The sequence below is a fragment of the Fulmarus glacialis genome, unplaced genomic scaffold (genome assembly GCF_000690835.1).
Source record: "Fulmarus glacialis isolate BGI_N327 unplaced genomic scaffold, ASM69083v1 scaffold9822, whole genome shotgun sequence".
Classification (NCBI taxonomy): Eukaryota; Metazoa; Chordata; class Aves; order Procellariiformes; family Procellariidae; genus Fulmarus; species Fulmarus glacialis.
This window is the reverse complement of record NW_009198411.1, coordinates 1-25,930: the sequence shown is the minus strand read 5'-3', so window position 1 is coordinate 25,930 and position 25,930 is coordinate 1. Positions and strand designations below refer to the sequence as shown.

Below are 25,930 nucleotides of genomic sequence, written 5' to 3'. Positions count from 1 at the left end.
CCTAAAGCAGCAGCCTCCCTCCCTCCCCTCCCGGGCTGACAGATGGCTCCCAGCCTGGAGGCTGCAGCCGTCCCCTCCCCTCCAGTGACACTGTACTGCCTGTCAGCCAGCCGGACGTGGGGCTGTGTGGTCCCCTTGCCCTCACAGGCAGAGCTTGCCTGATTTTGGATCTACTAGATGGTTAGAACTCCCTTAACTGCACGTAGTTCATGACTTGTTTTATATAGGAACTCTGGCTCCTCTGCTGCCGTATCTCTGCCATACCAGTGTTGCTAAAATTTCCAGCTCCTTTTGCTTTCCTCTCCTGTGCCTTTTCTTCTGGCTGGCTTATCCAGCTGGTCCTGAGCATCTGACTGACACTTGCCCTTAGTCCACAGGAAAGCTCTTGGTGGTATAATCGGGTAATACCTTTACCCAGGTCACAACCGTGTCCTCCCCGAGGCTGACGCTAAGGGAAGGACTTATTACTGATGCTGGCTTGCCCTGATACAGTTATGTTTTGGGCTATTCAAGATGAAGGCGGCAAAATAACGCATGCTTATCTGATAACTTTTCACCCTTTTCTCAGCCTGTACAGTAATATTTCTTGAGTGTTCAAGAAATGGAGGGCAGCAACATTTCACTTGTCATCTAATCATTTTAAAAGGTGTGGGCACTGATGAAGGGGAAAGCTCTTTATAAAGGCTCTGGAGCTTCACAAACTATTTTGTAGCAATGAGACAGTCAGCCTTCATCTGTACCCTTTGCAGACCATGATCTTGTTTAAGACATCTCTCAACCTTGTCATTCTTATTACTTTTAACCGTCAATGTCCACTGCGTGCTCTTGTTTTACACTATATTTGCACTATTTTTGGGACCTTTGTTCTGCCAGCTTTCAGTTTATCCTTTGTAAGAGGCAACTATGAAGACGCTGCTTGTAGTTGTAGCTTCTCCTGCTTCTGCCGTCTGCGGCACATTGACAGAGGTGAGGGCATGGGGCAGGGACTGTCCTGTGCGTGTGCCCTGCAGTTCCAAGCTGGAGTGACCCAGCCTTGCCTACCTGCTTCTCATTTCTCGTGTTTCAGAACGGAGACCCCTCCAGGTGATGCAGTTTTACCTTCCCCAGCGCCTCTCTTAGCTTCATATGAATAGGCACTTCTGTCCTTAGTGAGCGCATTCTTCGTTCCAGATTTCAGATGGGCTTTTGCCTCTTTAAAGTCACTTTTTGGCAATGTAGAAAACCAAATAAAATACGTATCAAGAGAAATGTCAGATGTGCATGATTCTAAATCGATTCGAAAGCTCCTCTCTGCTAATCAATGCGCAGGGTCTGTGTGGAGCGTGCAGACAAAAGGCAAGGGCTGTGGCGGGACCCTGCAGTCCTTGCTCTCGCGCTGTGCTGGATTTCAAAGCGGCTCTTCAGGCATCCAGCACATTTTGCATGAACGTGCTGTGTGCACATCTGTTCCACACCGATGCCTAACACGTAGGACGAATCGGTGGCCGCTTCCAGCACTGCCTGCTTTGTAGTGCTTGTGGCGGTGGTGCTGCCTCAGCTCCTGTTTTGGGGAGATGAGGTCTGATCTGCTTCCTCATGTCCCAGGAGAGGGACTATGCAGGTGCCACAAGAATACAAAAGGGAATTACCACGAGCTTTTTTTCTTTGAGACTTAGAGGAGGAATTTAAGGATTTAGGGTGATTTTTCTTTCAATGCCCTTGAAATCTTTCTGTGGGGAAGCTTCAGTAGATACTGGTCCCAAGAAAAATCCCTAACTCGGGGCCAGTTCTGTAAGGAGGAGTAAGACAGCACAGGCAGTGTTTTCAAAGAATAGAAGTCACATCTTTTTTCAGTCCTGCAAACCAAAACATAGTGAATAGGAATCTGCTGTGCTCATTACCAGATTCAGTAACGGACTGCCAAAGGTACCAAGTACTTTAGTTACAGACACAGCCTCCTCTGGGCTGACCTGGATGATCTAAATGGATCTGACGTCTACCTAGACCTGTGCCCTGTCTCCGAGAGTGGCCAGCACCAGCCGCTGCAGGGGTGGTAGTCCCAAGCACTAAGGAGGTACAGATTAGTCTGCCTCCTAAAGCAAGTATTATGCAGATCTGGAATAGCTAGAGATGTGTTTCAGTCCTGACAAAGTTTGGATATGCTTTCCAAAATCTACGTCACTATCAAGTATAATAAATCTGAATGCTTTCCTTTTCATGTAATATTCAGTCCTTTTATACCTCTCACAAACATCTTGGTCTCCACAGCTTCCACTGGCTTTAATTCTGCTGCTGTAGTTTGAGTGAGGATGACATTTCCTCTGAACAATTTGCATTTCCTGTCTTTCCATTTCATTGAATATCCCTGTGTTGGTAGCCATAGTAACGTAGTTTGGTAAACAGATAGGCATAACAGTTGAAAAAAATCTGTAATATACAGTTATCCTGCTAAAATGCAAAGTAAATTGTACTTTTCTATTACTTAGTTTTTCAATTTGGCTTGAGCATTTGAAAGAAGAAAACCAACTTCATAAAGGGTTCATGTCTATTTCATATGGTCACACTAACACAGAAAATATGCACATCCACTCATGCTATTTGACATAGTTAATATTAGAGTTTGTAAAATAAAACTCATCTAATAACCAGAAATAGATGACTCTAGTAATTCTCCCCTCTACTGTCTTTGTTTTAATTTTAGTAGCTGTAAATACTGGATCAGAAGGATTTATCTGTGTATATAAAATCATACTTTATTTCACGTTCTTTTTTTTCTTTTTAAATAAATAACATTCAGACCAAAGTGTAGGTTTTGATTTATGAAATTAGCCAGTAACTAATATTATAATAACCTACACTTATTTACATCTCTTTTTAAGGCATTTTTTAGCTTTGCCTACAGGACAGTGGATTATGAAACCTTTAAGGCAATTAATGATGCTTGCCTTGTTTTTGATGGAAGACTTGTGATCGATACCGAATTCCATACTAATGATGTCAGCATCAGGGCTGCAGGTCCTTTAACAAAGTACTCCAGAAGATATTATGTAGATGAATGGACACACAGCAACTTCAGTTCAAAAGAGATTGGCTTTGAGCTTGCTGCATCTATGCTGAATCTCTTTGATCCAACCCCTAAGCCCTTTTCTAAGGCACCAGAAGGCACAGATAGACTCATCCCCATGTACAAAGAGTGTAAAATTAAAGGTATGTCAAAATGGATTTCTGTCATACTTTCATACCCTTTTTGGTATTTTTGCTGTTATATAATAAGGGTAGGTCCGTCTCACCTGAGATGCCATCTAATGGCAGTGAAGTCCTCGGAGCTCCTTATATAGTCAGTGGAGAGAGATGAGTTGCAATAAAAGCTTATGCTGTAGATTTTTGCTAATAACGGACCAAGTTGTGCTTTCATTTATATTGCAGTAAATATGGAGTGTTTCCAGTGAAACTCAGCATCTTTATTCCAAGTTCAGGATCAATAAAACTATAATCAGAACTTTTCAATATGTGGCTACTGCACCAATATGTATGAGAGTACCAAAAAAAAGCTTATAACATGAAGTCCACCAAAACAAAATAAGTTCCTTGTTTTCTTTGTAGAGCCACTTAGTAAACAAACAAACAAACAAAAGACTGTGGGAGAAGGAGGGCAAACAAATACTTTATTTTCTTCTTTGTTTATGATTTAATAAATCTCATATTTTCATTTATGGTAGGAGGTGTTCTTCCTGGAGGTTATAATTACTTGCATATTTCCAAACCAGAAATCCCCATCCGCTTGGACTTAGAACTTGCACTGTGTGATCATGTAAGTTACATTATTTAATTTTTCTTTGTTTTGTTCTCCATATGAAAAGATGTTCTTATTTAGGATGGCACAGGTACATGCATCTTAAAAAATATCTTGAGTAAGCATGGGTTTAAGTATGTATTTAGAGACCTTCCGGAGCTGGGACTTACCAGTAAACTCTGGAATGGAACAAACACATAAAACCAAATCTCTCTGATTATTTGAAAATATTTAATTTATTTTAATGTAAATTCACTGTCATATTGTAAATGTGGAATACATACAGATAAGATTATCTGATTAACTTCTTTACTGCAGTTTTAATTCCTTTGCCATGAAATCAGCCAAAACCAAAGAGGTTTTTGGTCCTTGAAGGCAGGAAATACTTGTCAAGCCCTAATGCCCTGAACTCTTCATTATTATTTGTAGCACTTTGGGTTCAAATAGCTCCCTAATGGGGCACTACAGCTCAACTCCTTGACCATTTTTTTCCAGAGTTGGTGGCTCAGCACTGTGCCTGGTTCCTGAGCCATTTGTCTCAGCACAGGTTGGGAGGTTATCATGTTGGCTTTTCCTCGGTATTCTCTTTTTCAGAACGGCTTTCTTTTTGCTTGGTTCTGTAGAAAGAGACAAGTCATTTTCTCAGTCATATGGAATATGTTGCTTTTGAAGTTCCTAGCACATATTTAACACAGCACATCAAGGTAGTGGTGGTATTTGTCATCAGATTTGCATAAGAACAAACCCAGTCAGCTAAGCCTGGGTGCATCGTATAAATCAGGTACAGCTGGTGAACAAGTATGAATTATATAACTAACTGAACCTCTTAGATGTTTGTTTCCATACTTTCTGATATTTGGCTTTCTCAAAAGATTCACGATTTCTACAAAGAGGGCATAGGATAGTATTAGCTGGATTTCACTAAAATATGTTTTCAGCCTTAGTGCTTAGCCTCTTTCCTCCTTGGAATAAAGTGCTATAAATGCATACAGATGATAAAACTTCGCAGTCTATCAGTGAAATTCAGTTGATTTCTAGACCAGTAGGAAAATAATATATTCTGGAAGGGATGCTCCATATTTCGGTGCTAGAAGATAGCTGGTGCTGCACCCATGAAAGTCATCTTTGAACAGGAAAGAGGGAAACGCTTCACAGAGTTGGGCTACATAGGAGAGTGTCCCATGATACAAATGTGGAGACACTTCTCTTACTGGAGAACCTGACTTGTGAAACAAGAAGAGGACTAGATTCATGTGTTTTAAAGCCAGAGAGGACCATCCACCTAGGCAAGCTCCTGTTTCATGCAGATTATACCTTTGTCCTCAGGGATTTCTGCATCAAGCCCATTCTTGTAGTTGATGTAAAGAGTGGCTTTTAAAAGACTACTTCGGTGCTGATTTTAAAACTTGGACAGCAATGGTCTATAGAAAGAAATTTTTTTTTTTTAAAAAGGAATCCATGCTTTGGAGGGAGGAATCAAAGCATGGCTCACTTTGTTTTCCAGCTTTGCAGATGCAGGATGAGCTGTCCAAAGCAGCATGTACTGGGAAGCAGAAAGGACTATCAGAGAGAGAAAAATTGGTTTTATCACTCCAAATTGCTAGAACATGATTAGAATTCTTTTGCTGCAGCTTTGATTACCTGCTGTCTGAAAAGGGAACATCTTTAAAGCCACTCCAGAAACTTCATGTAAATCCTAAAAGAATTTCCTAAGAAAGAAGTAAGAGAAGCTAGTGAAATGTATTAGCTGAGAGATGTGGAAGTAACAAAGGTTACTGTAGCCTAGCAACAGGTTTTAGAAATATATAAAACTGGAACATGAATACAGCTTTAAAAAATAGCTGCAAGCTATTTGATCATCCCACTGCATTGTGAGGTTTGAAACGAATTTTTACGTTTTTGTCTTTTATTAGTGATTGGTGTAACTAGCTGAAACGAAATGCTACAGTTTGAGCATCAACATCCAACATTATTATTCTTTTATTGATAGTAGAGTTGGTGTTAGCAACACTTGGCAGCCCCTGTTCAAATTAGCAAGAGGGAGCCACTGAGAGCAATTCTAAATCATATATATATGTGTTTGTGTGTATATATACACACACATATACATATGCATATATATGTAATGTAAGTATATGCATTTTTTTTTTAAGGCAACAGTATTTCATCATTTAGAAGCATAGAACATAACCTGAAGGAAGCATCCTAAGAGATCAAGCCCAGCCTCTTGCAGTTGCAGGCAACCATCTAGTACAGAGTGCCATTTATAAAATTTAGAAGTTTGTTTTAGGATTGAACAAGGTCCTTCTTGGTATTTCTTTCCTTGTTGGAAGGCTGTTCCAGCACATCACACCTTTGACTACTGGAAAACTTCTACACAAAGTCAAAAATGCTTAATTGGTATGTGATATATCTTTGAGTTGTAACATTGAAGTTTGCTTGTAGCTGATTAATGTGGTATAGCTTCTACGATGTGCCATAAATTTGGACTCTGCACATATACTGTTCATATATACATATATAAAAAAAAATGCATAGTTATAAACCTGGAGAGAGAGTAAAAGTTATACCAGTGTGTTCTTCATTCATCAGCATGGTATCCTATAGTAAATTATGATATGCCATGTGTATGCAATAATATGGACTCTGTATAATAAATTAGGATGAATAGATTTCAATTCAGTTGCCTAAACAGAGGCATCTAGTGTTGTTTGGGATGCCCCAGGGCATCCCTCCTGACCTCCAGCTGCTGCTCCAGGAGGTCACAGGTCTCCCATGGATCCTGTGACATAACTGCCAGCCCAGTTCGGGTGGGCCAGATACCCTTAGGTGTCTCAAATGGCACTTGGGATTGGGCAACAAAAGGCCCTGCTGCACACGCAGTCGTATGCTGCACAGTTTTGTGTGCAGTTAATCAAGGTCTAAACCACAGAGAAGATCTTTGTGTCGAAACTATAGCAAAGTGCCTTGTTGTATAAACCATGTTACCAGAAATGGGTATTCTTGATTAAAAAAAAGGGTTGTGGATTTTAAGAAATGGTAAACATCAGCTAGGAAACCCTAGCTGATCCTGTACCTATGCCAAGTCAGGTGTTCGTTCCATCTCCACAGCTTTCCTTATATTGTCTGTTCTAGGGGATGGAGATTATAACCGGAGAGGCAAGACACGGGAATTATTTCAGGATGCATATCAACAAATATAGTAGGGTAGATAGCATCACCTGCTTTTCAAAGGAACCCTTTCCTGTCTCCAACTACGTTTGCTTGTATGGACAGCATGAGCGTCTTCTTAATGATCTTTATTATCGCTGGAATGAAGGGCAGATTACAGATCTTTACAGGTAAGATAAACTCAACATTGTGCATAAAATCTGCGTTCTGGCAGAATTTTAGTTTTGTTTTATTTTATTACGGTTTATCTTCTGGCTGTTTTCCATTAGAACAAAAGATAGATTTTAAAAAATATTTTCCATTATTTGGCAAAATTATCAGTGGTAATGCAAGCCCTGAAGACCTTCCTGGAAGGAGCTGTGTGTCTGAGATGTGTTTAGAAAAGGAGCAGTGGTTTACTTGACCATCTTTCATCTGAAAGAGCATTTAAGTATCTTTCTAACTTTTGCTTAGAATATTCAGTAGGCTTAACTCATTAAGCTGAACCTGAACATTCCTTTTTACTGAAGATTCATATTCAGAAATCACTTTTAAAAGTCAGTGGTTTTGCCACTTTGAATCAAATTGTTCAGCCAAAGGTTTCTAGGGAGATTTTAAATCACTCATGATGATAGTCACACTCAGCAACTTGCCTGCTTATCTGGTGATAAAAAGAGTTTATCGTCTAGACTGTGTTCTTTGTGTAAGGGAGTTATTTTAACTTAATTTTGTAGCTGGAGGCTATGTCAGGACTCTGCATATTTACTGGAGGTTCCCCATGCGACTTGGAGGACTTCTCCCACCAGAGCACTTTGCAGCAGTGAAACAGGTCTTGCAGATTTTCGGAGGTGCTCCCCTCTGCCCACCACGCCCAAGCAAGCGCAGGGCAGTCCCTGGGGACTAGGTGTTCCAAGGCAAGGACTGAGGTTGTCTCAAGTGGTGGGAGAGACTAAAGAGGCTGGCTATTTCTAGCCAAGATTTAGGTGCCGTCTGCTCTGAGAGAATTTGTCATTGTTTTTGGAAATGCAAACTTAATTAAAGAGTTATTACGGAGAGAGAAGTATCTGAAAAAATGTGATCTACCGTATCTTTTATCTTCTGCTACTTCTCCAGAATTTCATATCTTAAAAAATTACCTGGCCTAAAAACTCAAACTTGTTTTATTCTTTATGCCTCGGTGAAAACAAGTGCTTTGGAGGTCAAGCTTGATTAAAAAACAAACAAATAAGCAAACAAAAAAACCCAAACAAAAACAAAAAACAAAACCCCTCAGCCTTGAGTTTCATTCATGGAGTAGAATTCTTTGAGCATGTAGTTGAAACAGGAGGTAAAGAAGAACTTGCTGATACATCTTATTTTTATTGTCATTTAAAAAAATTCCTCACAAGTAGTGGTTTAGGAGCCTAAATTGTCACAGATAAAGCAGTGAAGTACCGCATTACATAAGCTGGTTTAGAGATAGAAGGCCAAGCACAGGAACAAATGGTAAATTTTTGTCAAAATACAAAGCTGATAGTGGTGCCTTAAAAGTCTCCAGGTCTGATTTTGTTATATTTATAACTGATTTGAAAAAAAAGGCATAAATGGTAGCAAAATTTTCAGATTAAACAATGTTACTTAGGTAACGGTTTGTAAAAGTTTGCTGTAAAGGATGTGCTGTGGACCAAAAGAAACTTTGCATGATAATAGCAATCTACTGGTTCAAAAAAACTGTAGGAATGAAGCACCCAATATCTTGAGACAGGGACTTAAGAGCCTCTGAATTCCTGTACCTCTTCCTCTAGCTTTCGCACTTCTGCTGGTTCAGTGTCAAAAAATTTCACCAGAATATGGAAGAGGCGTTGTACACTGCTAAGGACAGAGAAATGAGAATGTCTGCTGAAATCAGAGAGGATTGGGGATCCAGCCAAGCCCTTCAGTTAATGACAAAAGATTGTTTTTATGCCATATTTTGAGAGTAGTGGTATCAGCTGCCATCTCAAAGGGTGAATTCCCCTGAAAAGGACTCAGGGCTTCACTGGGACTGGATGTGCGGCTCTCACAATTCTTCTGACGTGTTTTGCAGTTCTCTTCCTGCACTCTCTCCTCATTGTAAATAGAGTCTAGCTCCTCATTTTTTCCTTCTCATCTTGTACTGAAAGACAGGATGAACCCAAACGTCAACTGTGAGGTTTAAAAGTTTCTTGGACAAAAATGCTTCTTTATAAATTTCACTTCAGGAGACCTTTGTATGCCTCTGCTGAGAGGAGTGTGAAACTTGTGAATTATTGCTGCTACAGGGATTGATTTTGATTTATAGAAAATGTTGGTTTTGTTTTACAAGACAGGAATGGCACACAGCAAATGTAAAGTTTACATAAACAGTGTATTGTCAATAGGTGTTAAGTAGAAACTGAAGGAGGATGACACAATTGTATGAGATACGGGCTAAGATGACAGATAATTTTCTTTCCTTGTCACAGCTGATGCTGATCAGCTAATACATTTTGAGCACTGGAAGAAACTCAATATTCAGTTTGTGGCAAGGTATCATCAGTCTTTCAAGGTGTTACAATATGCAAACACAGCCATGACCTAATCTTTTCTATGAACCACAAATGTTGCCAGGCACTTACACCTTTGTGGTTTGCCCAGATGTGGTGACAGTGTCAGTTGTTATATGTACTAGTGAGTTTCACACCAGTATCAACATCTGGAAAAATAAATAATCTTGCTTTGGGATTTCTGCCTGCAATACAGGTAGCAATATTTTCCTGACCTTGACAAAACCAGCATTTGTTCCCTTTCTCTCTGTTGCTGCATGTTGGGCGTGTAGCCCAGCCCATGGACGTCAGTGCAGCTGCACTTACCTGCACTGTTGATAGCTACGCACACAGATTTTGAGAGGTGAGACATTAACTTTCTGAACGGACAGCTGATTTCTTAATGAGAGAAATTAAGAATGTATTAGCCTCCCTTGCTCTCATGATCATCATAGGATCCCCACACAGTGCACAAGCTGATCAGGGGATTACAAGTAAGATCAAGTTCTAAACATCCACAGAGATTTTAAAAATCTCAGGAGAGATGAAGATCCCAATGATGATCTGTTAATAGGATGAGTCAGGCCAGTCAACACTGTATGAGTAGAGTGCAGCTTTGTCTGATGGCAGCATATACATTCATTGGGGGAGTCATCAGCTCCTGCAAGACTACTTGTATCTTAACTGGTCTTCGCTTACCGGGATCTGAAGTTGTGCAAGGTCAGGGTCCTCTCGCATCCGTGTACTCGCAGGCACTGTGACCTGCGTGTCTGGATGGTCTGGCCAGGATCAGTAGTGTGCCACACAGACAGACACCACTTATCAGGTCCTCTTCACATCTCTTGAGCTCTTCTTAATTAGTTATGATGAACTAATTTTGGACTTGTCTTTTACAGCCTTTAGATGAGGATGTTGTTTGGGATCTTTTGCCTCATTATTTTATCTCACCTCTCATTAGCCTGTGGCAAAATTCCTGAATTACAGTTGACAGGTTTTTCTTATCTGGTTATTTTATTGCCTCCAGTCCTTCATCTTCTTTATACCTTATCTTTAGATAGGTTTGTTCCTTCTCTTCTTGATATTTGGTCATTTGAATGAAATCACATATGTTGCTGTGTAGCAATTAACATAGGCTGTTGTTTAATCCTTGCTCGCTTGTTTCTTCCGGCGCTTTCACACACATGCACGTGCATACACATACATTTCCATTCACATCCATCTTGATATTTCTGTTACAAATGTCTATACTATGAGGAGGATAGATTCTCTAGCTAGTTTAACAGGTGGGAGACGGAGGAGCCAACCCACTGCCGTAAAGGAAAGCCCTTTGCAGTCGGCCAAGACAGAGTGAAAGGTCTAGTGAGAAAAGGAAGACGACAGTGAGAGGAGGAAGCAAACTGCCTGTAATCTCCATGTAACAGTCCTAGCACAAAGCAAACTGGCACAGGAAATTGCTTCTTTTAGAAAGAGCAATGGAAAAAGGCTGGCAATATAATGTGATCTCATAATATATAATACAATATATCATATATACAATACATATACATCCACATAATACAATGTTATATACAATGTACATATATATATGTACAATATGCAACAATATACAGTGTTAAAACCTAGCCATGAGAAGACTATCTATTAGGAGACCATTAAATTGAAAAATGTTCTAGCATTTCTTGTGAGGTGAAGATTGTCTTGAGGCTTTTATGTAGATAAAAAGTGGTGTCTGGTCTTCTTTTGGCAAGGAATATGAAAATGCACTTGTTGATTTCTGTGTGTTATAAAAAGAAGAAAAACTGTTTTGGGTGGTCATGTGGTCTATAATGATCTCACATGACCGTGTGAATGCAAACCTCATGTTAGGACTAAATTTCTCTCTTTGACTTTGAAAAAATCCTTTTAAACTAGTACACATTACACTCACATCCACTTGCAGTATCTTCTAGCAAGGTGTGCAGCGCCCTTAGTGAAAAGAAAATGTAGACTGTGAAAATGTTGTGGTTTGTTAGTTAAGCTTCTAAACTCGCTGGTTTGAAACCTTCATTCCCCTCCTCCCTTCTTTATGTCTCTATTTTGGGGAGGGCCTTCCTATAAGGCAAGAAAGTACCATGTTTTAATCTTTTGGTCTGCGTTTAGATTTCCCAGCATGGCATCTAGTTCCAGGAATGGACACAGTGGAACAGCTGTCACCTGGGAGCTAATTTATTTCTGTGTAGCATGCAAATTATCTTTTAAATAATTAGATACTGCACCTAGCAATGAATTTCCTCACTGATTTGCGTTTGGTATAAGGGCTGAAAGTTAACCCCATGATACCGGATTTCCTGACCATAATGTGCCAGTGCCATTTTCAAATTAGCATTAACAACAGGCCCTCAAGATTCAGCTAACTTGAAGTAACCCCTTCCGGTCGTGCGCATGAAACTGCGGCTCATGGTAATAATGAGATAAATAACATTTCCTTTTGCTGAGAGAAAAGTTCCATTGATTTCAGTATGAGTTCAACATGATTAAAAGCTGCAGGACTTGACCCACAACCAAACGAAAGATTGAAATCGCTTCTCTCACCTCCTCCCTTCGCCCTACAGTGAATGCACTTTGTGGAGGAAGCTAAGCAGGGTGGTGGGCATGCATCGCCCTACCCCTGCTGCAGGTCAGAGGGGGCTACCAGTGGCTGCTGTCCCACCCTAGTCCCGTGCCAGGGAAGGAAGCCCCTCAGCCCCTAGATTTGCAAGACCAACAGTCTGACGCCCCCAGTCATACTACTACTGATTATGTGTATGCAGACTGCTGCCCTTTAAGTTCATAAATTTATCAACTTAGCAAGCCAGCATAAAATCATCTTTGTTGCCACAGTCACTTGGCTACAAAATGCACTAGTGCACTTGAGAGTGTAAGCTTTTAGTGAGTTAGATACTCCTCCTCCGTATTACAGTATTTTCACAGCTCACTAAAAGCCTCAAATGCTTTTGAATTAAATTTTTTTTCAGGGAAACAATGCTTTTAGCTCTCATAGTTAAACCATAAGCCAACACTGTATCTGATGGAACTAAAGAGTTTTAACGTTTCTTTTCCTTTCTCCTTGTTTAGCAGACAGGTACTATGGACATTTTAAAGGAGGTCTTGGTGCAACTCTGCAACTGCACAGTTAAAATAAATGCTCCTCAGAATGCCTAGCTGCCTCAGCTGTGATCCCAGTGATATAGACATTAATGTGATAACAACAGATATTAGTCTTTTTCAAAAATAATTGCCTGTAGTTAAACTTCTGCAGCCATATTTGGGCCTGATTCTCATAGATGTTAGGTATTCCAGCTTAATTCAGAGTAGTGTCTGAGTGGGCTCAATTCATTACTTAGCTAAGCACAAATTTCAGAGCCAATGTTTTTGTTTCTACCTATGCAAACAACAGCTGAGGAAATAGGCTGTTAAGCCAGAAGATGACCACATCCAGTCAGACAGCTGTCTCTTCTGACTGCACCACAGTGGGATGCACTTCATCCCTCTGACTGTTTTATAGGATGCCAAGGCCTACTGGGCAAATTGTCAGGGCCTTGGACAGGCAATATTTACTGACCAAGAAAAGTCTCATCCTCACTTGTCATTGTGCTAGAAGAAAAAGACACCATTGCCATCAGCAATGGTCACCCTTCCATCTGCCTCATGCTACCACGGTAGGTGTACCCACTCCATCTGGGCCTTCAGCCATTACATTCCTGAGCAGAGAGGCCTTACAATGCAGTTGTTCGATGTCAGGGCAGGCAAAACCACAGAACCAAAGACACAGTATCGTAAAGCCGAGGATTTTGTATACAAACCTTTTATGTCACCTGGAAATTAAACAGCATTACTCCCTAGATTTGGAATCCACGTCAGAAAGGAGTTTCTGCAATTTTTATTCATTTCCCATAAGGTTGCATCTCAAAAAGGCTCAACTGGAATTTGAGCACCCAAGAGTGAGGCTCTTTCCAACAGGGAAGACCTCTCTCGAAGGAAGGAGAAAGCAAATTCCGGTAGGTTTCATATGAAGTGTCTCCTGTACCACACTCCTTCCCTTCCCTCGGAGGTCTCTGGTGCTCACTTGAAAGCCTTCAAATTCTTTCCATTGCCGTAGCAGCAGATAAAAAGAGAAGGTGGGGAGAGAGCTCTGAAATATTTTTTCTTTTATTTTTAAGCTTATAGATTTGTTACTGGTCATCAGTGCTTCATACTGCTTCACAAAGGAGGAATGTAACCAGCCAGTTACACCCTTTTGTATTCTCCCGAGATGAAGGCAACTGTAAGGCAGTTGCCAAGTTATGGAACGTGTCCACAGAGCGGTGGAATCTCCCTCTGCTGCATCTTAAGTACAAAACGGATAATTAGAGGGGTCTCCTGATACTTGGCAACCAAATGGATGCTCACTGGCATCATGCCTTTAATATGAGATAGAAGTGTTTCATGTAGGCTTCATTTGGCAGTAATGAAAACCAAATCTACTAACATAATGCATAAAAATCTGACCCACTAGTTTCTAAAATACTTAAGTAGCTTATTTATCAAATTAGGTGTGAGTGGTTTTTTGCTTGAGATTTTGTAATACTGTATTAATGAACTTGTTTTCAGTCATGACCTACAGAAGATGCTGGTTGCATCACATTAATGTGGCAGTAATGCTGATGACGAGGCAAAGGAGTACCACTGTTGCGTGAGAGCGAGTGCAGCAAAGGCATCACTGGAGGAAAGGCACAGACTTGGGCTGACAGTGATGAAGTGTCCTGTCAGGGGCAACATCATTATGCAACATTTTAGAAACATCACTTTCTAAAAGGCACCCTCTGAAATGTTGTGTGGCTCAGCCATCCCCTTCTCAAGTTTCTTCTTGTACCTATTCACCAAGTTTAGTCTCTGCGTAATGCTGAAGTTAGTAAGATGCTGTGTGTTAAGAACTTCTGGTATTTAACAATTTGTAAAGCATGTTGATAGACTAACGCATGGTGTAGCAATCAAAGTGTTTTGAATAACACATAACACAGAGTACTAAGTGCTCTATTTATATTGTGTTTATATTTGGTTCTTACCAGAAATGTGCTTTTAGTCATCTGTACTTACTACGCTTCAGTTTGCATCATGGAGCCATCTTGGTGCATGCAGGCTGGACGTTCAGATTTTCTGTATATATATGTCGGCTTTCCAACTAAGAGCTGAGGAATGTTACAGGGTCAGTCCTCTGAAGGAGTCCAAGAAGGCAGCGTGTATTTTTTAAAGGACGATTAGCGGAGAAACCTTACAGGCACAGTCATCCAAGCTGAGCTGAAAAGGACTTTCTTACTTTTTTTTTTTTAATAACTTGGTTTCCAGCATTTTAAGGACTTGTTTAACTGATAATTTGTCTACCCTGCATAGTGGTCTCAAGTAGCACCATAAGGAGGATGAACTTGCCACCGTTCATCACACGGTAGCAAAGCTATTTGCAGCAAGATGCAGGTGCACTCCGAGTGCCTCATCTCCATTGCAAGCTTTGGGGTTCTCCAGAGTTGGGGTTTACATGTCCACTGATCTGCAAAGGTCAGTTTGGGGACTGGTGATTTGAGGGGCCAGGTCTGTAGAGAAGCCCCTATTGGCAGACGTTAACCAGAGGCTCTTTGGCAAGTAGGAGTTGGGAGGGTGGCTTATGACTCTGGCAATACCTGTGCATGGGACAAAAAGTACAGGGGATTTTGCTGAAATGTAGTGACAAAGGAATTTTTTTCCCAGTGCCAGAATAGCAGATAGGATTCAGTGCTCACATGTGAAGGGAACGAGCAGCTTACACATGCATAGACCTGTGGTGATCCACCCCAGATGTCTGTTAGAAGACCTGTATTCACTGCTGTTAGCAAGGCGACATGAAAACAGGCTAGTGCTCCTTTTCCTGCACGCAGCCTGGACATGGTGGGTGTTGCTGTCCAAGAGGCTAAGCACCCTGAAAAGAATAAGGGATACTCCACACACAGCAGCAACAGGTACTGATATGCAATAGGACACAAGGCTGCACCAAACATGCAACAGAAATGCATGAAGGGAGTCAAACTCCCTTTCACTAAGGTGCTTTGGAAAATTCCACCCAGAAACTACAAAAGTGAATAATATCACTGGATATTTCTTTAGCTGTTCTCTTCAAACCATGTCATTTATGCTCACGTTACATTTTTTGTATTAGCTGTACAAGCTAAATGCTCAAAATATTTTGAGCGATAGGAACAGCATTTACTTATTTTAAAGTAACCATTTAGATCTTTTCTGCTTAAGTTCAACTCACACATCAAAGTACTGTTTACATTAGGCTGAAAGTGATTTATTAAGCAGTGTCATTTAATGAGTGTTTAAGCAGAAACACCACACTGGACTGTATTGATGCAACTCTAATAAATCTCACAATATAACAAACAAATTAGGAAAAAGAGGAACATTTTATGTTTTCAGTATTATTTTTAAAAGGACTAGGTAAAGATATAAATTTATTACTTATAGCTTGGCTAATCAGCGATTATTTAAACATGAAATGCATGCTACATAGAAAAGCTCTTTTTAAACCAGACTTTCAAAAATGAAGAGTGATTGTTCATTAAGAGAAATGCTAGAATGCACTGCTGTCTGGAATTTGCCGGATCCCATACCATTAGCACACCGTGATTACATTTAAGGGATTCCACCTTAGGCTTTTGTTCATCATGCAGACGGTGAGACTTATTTTCTGCAGGGATGAAAAAAAACAGAAAGGAAATGTGGCAGGTAGTGAGCATGGCTGAGAGGGACTAATGCTACTCAGTACATTTTACAGCCTAATTAGAGGAAAATTTGTGTGCTTTTTATGAAAAGAGAGACAGGATAAGAAAAGAGGAACACATGAAGGGATATCAAAGCACTAACAGCTTTTTTTGCTACCAGAATTAAATGCTAACCCCAAGGTGCACTGGTAAAGCTGTACTTACATAGCAAATCAATATAAATGGTAGACCCCTTTAGGTGGCTTTAGATTGCTATATATTAATGTAGTTTTCAAGGAGCAGCTAACTTGCTAATGAAGAGCTACGTTACTAAGAAACCCCACGTCCAAATTAGTAAGTGAAGGCTAGTCAACTGAATCTTACCACATTAATTTGCAGTCAAACCTTGCTGATTCATATTAATAATTATGCAAACCATTATGAGTGATTGAACTCTGAATTCATAAACAAGTAATTGCAGAAAAGCAATCATACCACTGCACACAGCATATTTGTTGATTCTGTGCATCAGATTTAATTTCCTTTTAATTGTTTTCATAATACATTACGTATGAAATAGTACTATGTGAAAAAATGCAATAAACCTTACTTCAGGGTCAGCCATAATCTCCTCATAAAAAGAGCAGACAGCAATGTTTTTATATCAATTTTAAAGAGCACAGAATTTTGAAAGTTTAAAGAGCAGTTCAGTGAGAATCAGCTACACAGTAACTGCTACTATCTAGTGAAGTAACTAAACTTCACCAAATTCCAGTGCTGAAATAACAGCAGATCTCTCTTGAGGATACTTAGAATAGGAAAGGACTGCAGTATCTCAACGTGAAGCGAGTATTGCTAAGATCTGCTTTCTGATAGTGCCTCCCAGTAATGGCACTTTAATCTAACAGTTATATTAAAAATGCAGAAAACAGAAATAATTTATTAGTCATGATGGATAACTGGCATTTGCAAAGTGAAGATGCTGGCAAGCAATACCTAGTGTAAACTATGACCCACATCCCCTCGAAGTCAGCCCCAGTGAGGTTTTGGACTGGGCCCAGCGGCATCAGTATCGTCTCTATGAGGTCTGGATTCAGTGGCCATTTTGCTCGAGCAGGAACTGCAAGATCAGTTGCACTGCACTATGTTTTGCTATTGCAGCTACAGAAAAAAGGGGTTTGTAAACCACAGGTTTTAAACCAGTTGTCTTCCAAAGAAAAGACATTGTGGATTTGGTCATAGTTCTGTTAAAAGTGGTAAAAAAGCACAGGCTTCCTTTCTATGATTTACTTATCAAAAAGTACAAAGGAAATGTCAGCCTATAAAATAGTGAACGCGCTCATTATTTTGTAAATCTGCCTGATGAAGTAAATCACAGATTCATTGTCCATAAGACTATTGATTTCACTAATTACTGGATCAGAGCAGTAACAGAGAGTCCTAGGTTAATGAATTTAACAGGAGTGACTAAAATGCATGGACAAACAGGCGTTCAGTGAGTAGAACTATAGCGCAAGGAGCTAAATAGCTTTCTTGCTACAACCATGGTATTGGTTCAACATTTGCTTGACTGTTCAGCAGTTGTAAGTGAATTTTAAGAAACTGCAAACCAGGGAACATTCTATGTTCTTTGTGATTAAGAAAAATGCTTTCAGGTGGTGCTTTATGGGATTTTACACAAATTAGTCTTGCTTTTTACCTACATAAACAAGCTGTCTTTCAAAATTATTGGTTAGATGATATTTAGCAGGAAATGCTCAGTGGTTTTATTGATATCGTCTTTAAATTTACACTTTATGGTTCCTGGTCCAGCTATGCAAGGTGTATCTGGGAATACTCTATATCTTCTACTGGAATCACAATATCTTTGTAATTAAGAGTCTTAGAAACATCCATGTATTGTCCCCAAAATAACGCATCTTCTCTTCTCCTGGCAAGATGGGACATTTCTTCTTATGTGCACTTGTGTTGGAGAAAAGACTTTTGCTAATCTGCAAACTGTGTTTGGGAAGCAATGTCAGAATGACCCGGAAATTAAAATCGCATTGCATCCCAACCCACCGCAGGATTTTCCTCTCCCCGCTCCCGGGAAGTGGAATTCCCTGCTCTTCATAGGCACTCCTGGCACAATAGTAGTATACTTAAGCCTGTGTCAGCTGACCAGCTGCTTCAATTTCATCTGTGTTTGTCCTTCTGGTTTGGTTCATGGTGTTTGTAATAGCAGCAGCTTTCTTCTTGCTGACTAGATAGTGGCAAAACCAAGAAGGAATGAGGTACACTGCAGCAAAAGCACACCAGCATCTGGGTAGCTTTTTCCATCGTGTGCCAAAAGCACCAACGAGAAACTCAGCTTCCATGAACTGCCAAAGTCATTCAAGTTTAAAGAATCCAAACGTGCTAAGGAATGGCTTTGAATATTCTGAGGTCTGAACATTTGAGAACCGATAAATTATCTTCCAGATGTAGCTGATACAGCCTTGAGATTTTGCATTTCAAGCATTACATTTCTTCTTAAAAAAAGAAATTTAAACCCACAAAAATGGACATCCAGCTTGAAAATTCACCGTGTTGTACTAAGGGTGGGAAGCTACAGCGAGGAAAGGAGACTCTACTACTTACAGATTAACAGGAGATTAAGTTCATCAACGACTCTGCCTTATATTGTATACTAAAAAACATATGTGCTGCTCTGCATATGCTTACAGTGCTGGACGATGGAAGATCCAACTCTGACCAGAGTCCCACTGAGTTTAATGGGACATAAGGCAGGTCACTAGTGAATTGTGAAGAAATGAACATGTTTTCAAGAGATCTGTATTAATGATTACTTAGAGACATTTAACAAAAGTTGCAAACGGATTCAAACCACTTCATAGACTGTCTGAGTTTCTGAACTTAGTTGTTTCCTCCGAGTTTATGTGTGTTGGTGAGTGGGGATAGCAAGGATGCAAGGAGTTGAATGTTTTTGTTACTGTTTCCAGAAAAGCTTTGAGTAGCAAAAGAACGCCGACAGACACAGCGTCCTCAAAATCTGTAGTTAATAACATGCCAGTAGTCTGCAGAGGGATTTTTCAAAGGCATCGTCACAAGGAATGGGTGTCCACCTGCCCTTCGAGCTTTTGAAAATCCCCTCCTTGTCCCTGTCTCACAGCAGAGGGAAGTCACCGGGAGCACAGGCGAGGCAGCAGCGAGTGCCTGCTGCTTAGGGCAGCAGTTCAAATTCCCTTAACTGGATACAGCGCGGTGGTCTCAGCGTGCACTCGCGCTCTGGTAATTTCATAAGCTCACCTGCAGGGAGGGATTATTCCACGTAGTTTAATGAGCCATCAGGTCTGCATTCCCGGTGCGTAAAGGTGTGCCCACAGGCCTTCCGTGGTGGCACCAGTTATCTCTGCTGTCATCAGGCTCATGGAAACAGCAAGAAAAGGAATGGAAGTAATTAAAAACATATCACAATCCTCATATTAAAAAGAAACCCACCATTTTTCAGGCTGTAATAATGAGATTTACTTTCACATTAAGAGGAATGAGAAAATCAAACCTTTTTTAAAAATTGGTCTCTGGTTTTTCTTTGCCATGTTGAACACATTCGTATCGCTGCTTTCAGTTTCTTTCTACGAGTGATTTTTTTTTTTTTGAGTGGATTTCAGCTGAGATTTTCCAAGAAAAGCACCCAATATGAAATGCATAAAGACAAAATCAACAATGGTCCTCAGAAGCCCATCTTTAATAACATAAGTGAAAATTACTTGGGCCTTGCTTTGCTTCATTTTCATGAAGGGAAGCCCAACTTGCAGAAGTTTGGAAGACATTGCAGTGGTGTCATAAAACTGATCTGTATGAGTATTGCAATTACACCAAGCTTGCGAATGATAAAAGATTAGGTCTACCAGAGCAGGTAAGCTCACTCTACAGAGCGGGTCTTCACCTTTCTGCCACTGCTTTCTTGTCATGGGATTTAAAATTATTTATAAAAACTTCAATTGCTGTTTTTCTTTTTTAACTTTGTATTTTCCTTTTTTTTTTTCCTTGTTGTACAAACCGAGTGTGTTATTCTGACAGTTTTTCATTCAATTTTTAAGATTTTCTGGCTTTAACATCTTGCTGTCAGTGATCCATCTCGTGCCATTAGACCTGACTTAGACGTCAGAAACGCTGCCAGAGGTTGGCGTCGGGTCCTCGGTGCCTCTGCTTTAGAGTGCCGGGACACACCGCAGACGTACGGCAGCTTCAGAATTAGCTTTCACAGAGGCAGAAGCCTTGTTCTGTGAAAGTGGTGTGTAGTTCCAAATGAAATGGAGAATACGGACAGCTCTCAGAAAGCCATGTGCACGCATACTCCATTTTTGCTTGCTAGCAGTGGCCAACTTTGTCCATTTTATTTAATGGAGTATCTCTTGAAAAGGGAAAGATTCCATGTCTTTTGTGCAAGGTGCCACTAAATATTTTTCTTCTTCCTCCCTTTCATCTAACGCAGGCTACACATCACAAATGAGGCAGAACAGACTTTAAATATTGTTTGTCAATGAAAGGCGAGACCAGCTTCCTAGCAACAAAAAGGATGTCGCTTATTGTCTTCAAAAGGAGACCATTTCATTCCCTCTCGTTACAAATGCCTTCCCATGATAGCTTCTGTCGCTATAAAAGTCTGCCAGCAGGGGATCCCCGTTAGGAAGTGACCAAGTTTGAAAACCCGTTATGCTCCTGGCAAACATTGTCATCTTGTACATATTTAGCCTGATCGCTCTGGCAGGTTATGAAAGACTAAATGGTGCAAACACACGTGGCAGATGCCGTTCTCATGATAGTTGAGGAGCCTTTGAGCCTCTGTTGGTAGCATGCCAGCTTCATCTTGTATACTGAAGAGCATTATACTTTCAAGCCTTCTACAGCTTGCCCTGAGGGACTGCTGCTGAAGTGGTAATAAAATTCAGAATGAGCCTCAGAAAGTCAACTTGTTGGTTTGGCTTCAGATGGGTTTTTTCATTATTAAACTTCCCTTCAGCAGCCATATGTAGATCTGCTTTCCCAAAAACACCATGTGCCCCTTTAGAAAGGTGATTCTAACTGAAAAGATAAATAGATAAAAATGCAGAGCCAGCAAAGAAAGCGAATTGTTTCTGTGAAGCATATCTTTAAATTGCCGTTGGTGGTTACATTTCTTCAGGTGAAGGGAAGTAAAGGGAGTCTGGGAGTAAATGTTGTTGACTGGTTGCTCCTCTTGGCAGCCTATCTAGAAAATACAGACAAGATATTCTCTATTCCCCAAAAAAGGGCATTTTGTTTGCATTAAATAGCGCAAACTGGGTGACGCATTTCAGGTTTTGAGCTCCAAATCTGTGAATGTTGACGGGAACAGTTAAAAATGCAGTTATGGACTGAGCTGGTAACAATAGCAGTAATATTTAGCATCCCTGAAACATTTTATAAACATCACTCAATGCAACATCTCAGTGAGGCAGGTGAACAACTTAACCGAGGTAAGGCAGTTGGAAGATGTGCCTCAATCAAGAGATGAAATCACCGTATCAGGGTTAGAATTAAAATTAAGATGCCAGCTTGAAAACAAAATGTTTGTCAGTGGAACATGGCTTTGAGCAGGGCGTATCAGTAAAAAGAGAGTGTCTTTAATTATCTTAATGTATTCTTGTGTAACACCCCCCTTTTCCCTGCTTTGCTATCTAATATCAACATGGAGTTAAAGGTTTGTGTTGGGTGGGATTTTTCTTCTGACATTTAAGATTTTTTAAATATTTGGGGAATATCCTGTTCTTCTCTAGCTCTCTGCACACGTTGTAGGTATATAATTACTTAAACAAAGATACTTAAAGCTGAGCTCATCTTTTCTAACATTTCATATTCGAATGAATAGGCAGTGTCAGTCGTGATAACATGCTATCAGAGACTCCTAGGCTGGGCAGCATTTACCATAGCAAGGACAGAGTATTTGTAATAGTGTCAACAAATATTTATACTGTGAAAACATCTATTGGAGAGAGCCCCACTGTGCTGGACGCTGCAAATCTAGGAGAGGCAACCCCAGCCAGCCTGCGATACAAAGAGGAAGGCAGAGGAAGGGGCACAGTGGGAAGGGGGAAGAGAGCTTACGATGGGATGAATATGTAAAAAAACCAGCAAAGTTCTGCCAAAGTGCGCAAAGTGTTCATAATTGCGCAGGGCATTAGTGAGAGCTGATGTTTCATTCACAGAGTGGGAGGGGGGAAATCCTGCCATTTGGCATTAATGAAAAAAAAATCTTCTGCAAAAAGGAAACTGCACATTAGTTTTCTGTAGACAGATATGTCAGAATTATTAAACTTGTGTAGCGCCTTTTAAGTTGCTTTATCCAGATGTTCATTTAAAGACCATGCAACTGAATCAAGCGATAGCGTATGCATACTCCTGACGCATAGCAGTGCCAAGCATGCTGCTGCCATTCCAAAGACAAGAATGTCAGTCGCAGCCACGCAAATGCACTCATCTTAAAACTCCTGGGTGACCCTGCTGACATCTGTTCAGTCATTACTGGGATGAACGTGGTGCACCTCCCGACTCCAGTTAGCATTGACAAGAATTACACACAGAGCATCTCACTGAAGCTGTAAAAATTGTTCTTCGTTATAGAGGAAAGAGAAATAAATCACAGCTTTTTAACCTAGCTGCCTCCAGTTATATTTACAGCCTTGAGATTCTACATCAAGTCCTGTCCTCTCCATCCTTTTACTCCTTTTTCACAGAAGAATGCTGTCATGAATGCTGTCACTGAAAGAAAAAGTTACAAGAGCTCCCTCCTAGAATAGGTTCAATTTAGCTTCAGCACTAGTGCAAAGAACATATTGCAAAACTGTGGTGGCCTGTTTTTCTGGCCTTTATTAATCCAGAAACCTTAATGATGAACAACATTTGTGTCATTGTCTACACAAATTTAATTTGTTTATGCAGCAGTTCAGTTAATCCTGCAATCTGCTTTTCTCAAATGAGGACAGATAATGGAGACACCGTTCTTTACAGGTCTTCAGGCTTTTAAATTCTGATAAAATCAGGATTCTTCACTGGGTCTTGCCACAGCTCTGAATTAAGCCACTTTAAATGTAATTACTGAAGCTGGCTGTACATCAGGAACATCCATTAAAAGAATTGATTGACCATGCTGTTACAGGAGGCATTTTATGAACAAACGATCATGATGGGTCCAGAACTGTAATTTATAAAGGAAAAAAAGCAGGTAAATACTTTATTAGTGGTTAATGAGAGGTTCACAAGATAACTAAATTTCTTCTTTTTTAACCAGCTACTTCAGGGAACCTTGGTCCATGGCCATCTATCACGATCGGTTTATTGATCTCAAGAAGGAACTGCGCCAAATCCTGATGTCGGAACAGGTAAGAAAAATGACTGGCGAGTGCTTTTTATTATTTAGGTAATTTGTTAGTGTTGTTCACTTTGGTTTCTTCTCCCATCTTTCTCCTAAAGCTTTATGTTTCTGTTCAGCTATTTGCTCTGGGAAACCTGAGCAGATCCTATAGCAAACAGGGGGTTCACCAAGTACAGCATACTGTTCAGTTTTGTTATTCGGGCATATTTTCAAATTTGCCAGTAGAACTTTAGGTTGCTTTGTTTTCACAGCACTTTTGCATTACACGTGCAGTTTAGTACAGCTATCCAGCAGAATCTGGAGGCTTATTTGTTCAGTTATCCCCTTTTTTAATTAATGTTTCCTAATATGAATACACTGCAGGTCATCCTAAACCTGTCTCAGCTGAGCCTATGAGAAGTAGATTTTTCAACATCTACCCACAGGGAATGGCTTTTGTAGCTGAAAGAGTGAAAGCAACTGGCTTTTTCAGTGATAAGTGGATTTCCTGAATAAGGATGAAATTAAAATGTTTGCTAATGCTGTTTACAGCATTGGCCTTAGTACCGTAGACGGAGGTATAAAGTCTCAGCAGCCTGTAACTTCGCCTGTTCAAAATCCAAAGCCCACTGCACTCCACGAAAAGAACTGCTAACTGCAGATTTCCAACAACCCCAAGAATTGCCTCCCCCACCCCCTGATGAATTTCTGGCCAATCTCAAACATTAATTTGCAGTCTGGATCTTGATACTTCCAACCCACCACTTGGGACCGATTTACCCTCTCTCTCCTCATTCTGCTTTTGCTTTTGTCTAACGCAATAGAATCCCGTGTGACGGCAGTATTTTTTAAGTATTCACTCACAGAGTTAACTGTGCAGAAAACAAACAGAATCAACTGTAAATGTAGGCAGGGTGACAAAAGGAAGGGACGTTGCATAGACTGTAGCCCACCCATTTCCATGGCCCAAACTGGCATGCTGTCGTATGTCACAGCTGTAGCCACACAAACGCTCGACCCCTGCCTCCTCCCAGAAGGGCTAGATGCAATTTTCCTCCTATTGTCATGATACAGAAAGTGCCTCAGTGCAGTTTTATTTTAGATTCCCTTGGAAGACAGCTATAAAAGAACACGAAATGACATTCTGTGCAGAATGGGAGGCCTGATGAGAAATGTTTTTCTTGCCATTATTCAACCACACTTCGCATGCTGTGTGAACAACTTGAGAGGAAGGGGAATTGGTGTCCTACAAATTAAAGACTCGCTTGCCTTACCGTTTTCTTGTTGCAGTAGTCCTGACACACAAAAATAGTCTCACTGAACGTACTGAAAGCACCTCTATGAGTCAGAATTGCTTATGTGAACATAGATGACGGTATCTGCATCTGATCGCAAATTTGTCTTTACTTTTTGTGTTTTTATTTGGATTTTCTTCACGGTGACTTTAACTATTATTTACTAACTGTCACATTTATATGTTTTCCTTGGGTGTTCCTTCTAGACACGTTGCCAAATACATAGTAGGTACCATGCACTTAATGGAATATATCTTACATGCCTCGGGACTGGCTGTATTTCTATATGGAGCAAGAGACCTACTGTCTTTGCTTCCTGTTGCTCATATTCCAGCTCACTTCAGCATGCAGATAAACTAGTAATGAAATGTAAAAAGGAGGGAACAATACACCTTTGAAAGAGATGTTTAAGAACTGCGAGTATAAATACACAGAAGTCGGACATTTCGGGTTATAGTTTCCACAAAAACTGGAAATCAGTCTCATGCATTTAGGGGTATTTACGGAAACGTTCACTAGCAGCAATATATGCATAGAAAAGCCAGTTACAGCTGGGGCAGGGACTATGTTTTTAGCCTGTGTATTGAAATTGTCACCCCAACACTGCCCTTGATGTATGCGTGACTCTTGCACGGGATGCTCTTGCCTGTCGCTGAAAGCCGAGCGATGGCGCGGGGAATGTTTACCCTTTCGCAGAGTCACAAACGTGTTTATTTCAACATGCAGAGCTCCAGCTATGCAAACATGCAGATGGCAGGGCTGGGTTTTTGCAGCTACATCAGCTGTTGAAGTATTACAGCAAACTGAGGGCACACATGTGCAGCGCGAGATTTTCTAGAAAAGGCACTTGTCCTCAGTAAGAAATAATGGTCTGATTTTCAAACTGCAGCTGGGGTTGCTCTGAGAAGTCAGTTAAAAGCAGCTAGTGAATTAGCACCGGGGGGGGGAATTTCCTCCGGTGAGCGCTAGAGACAAGGCCGTGTCGGAGAAGGTCGGGCATTTCCACAGGTTCTTGCGCACGAAGACGCTGGTTCAGTTCCACGCAGACGTGGCGTCCGTGGCCATTCACGCAGACGAGGGCGGGTAGTTCTGGAGGGGTAAACAAC

At 40.6% G+C, this 25,930-nt stretch overlaps 1 protein-coding gene across 1 annotated transcript in view; it reads left to right on the top strand.

Moving 5' to 3' along the window:
• LOC104073194 (uncharacterized protein C20orf26-like) overlaps positions 1–23,557 on the top strand; it is a gene marked incomplete at both ends in the record, with an annotated part of 25,408 nt that extends 1,851 nt beyond the window's left edge. Inside the window, 4 exons of the mRNA XM_009572885.1 lie at positions 2,859–3,186; positions 3,699–3,790; positions 7,049–7,113; positions 23,467–23,557. Coding sequence (XP_009571180.1) covers positions 2,859–3,186; positions 3,699–3,790; positions 7,049–7,113; positions 23,467–23,557 — 576 coding nt within the window. The remainder of the gene's footprint in view (positions 1–2,858; positions 3,187–3,698; positions 3,791–7,048; positions 7,114–23,466) is intronic.
• Positions 23,558–25,930: the final 2,373 nt, after the last annotated feature.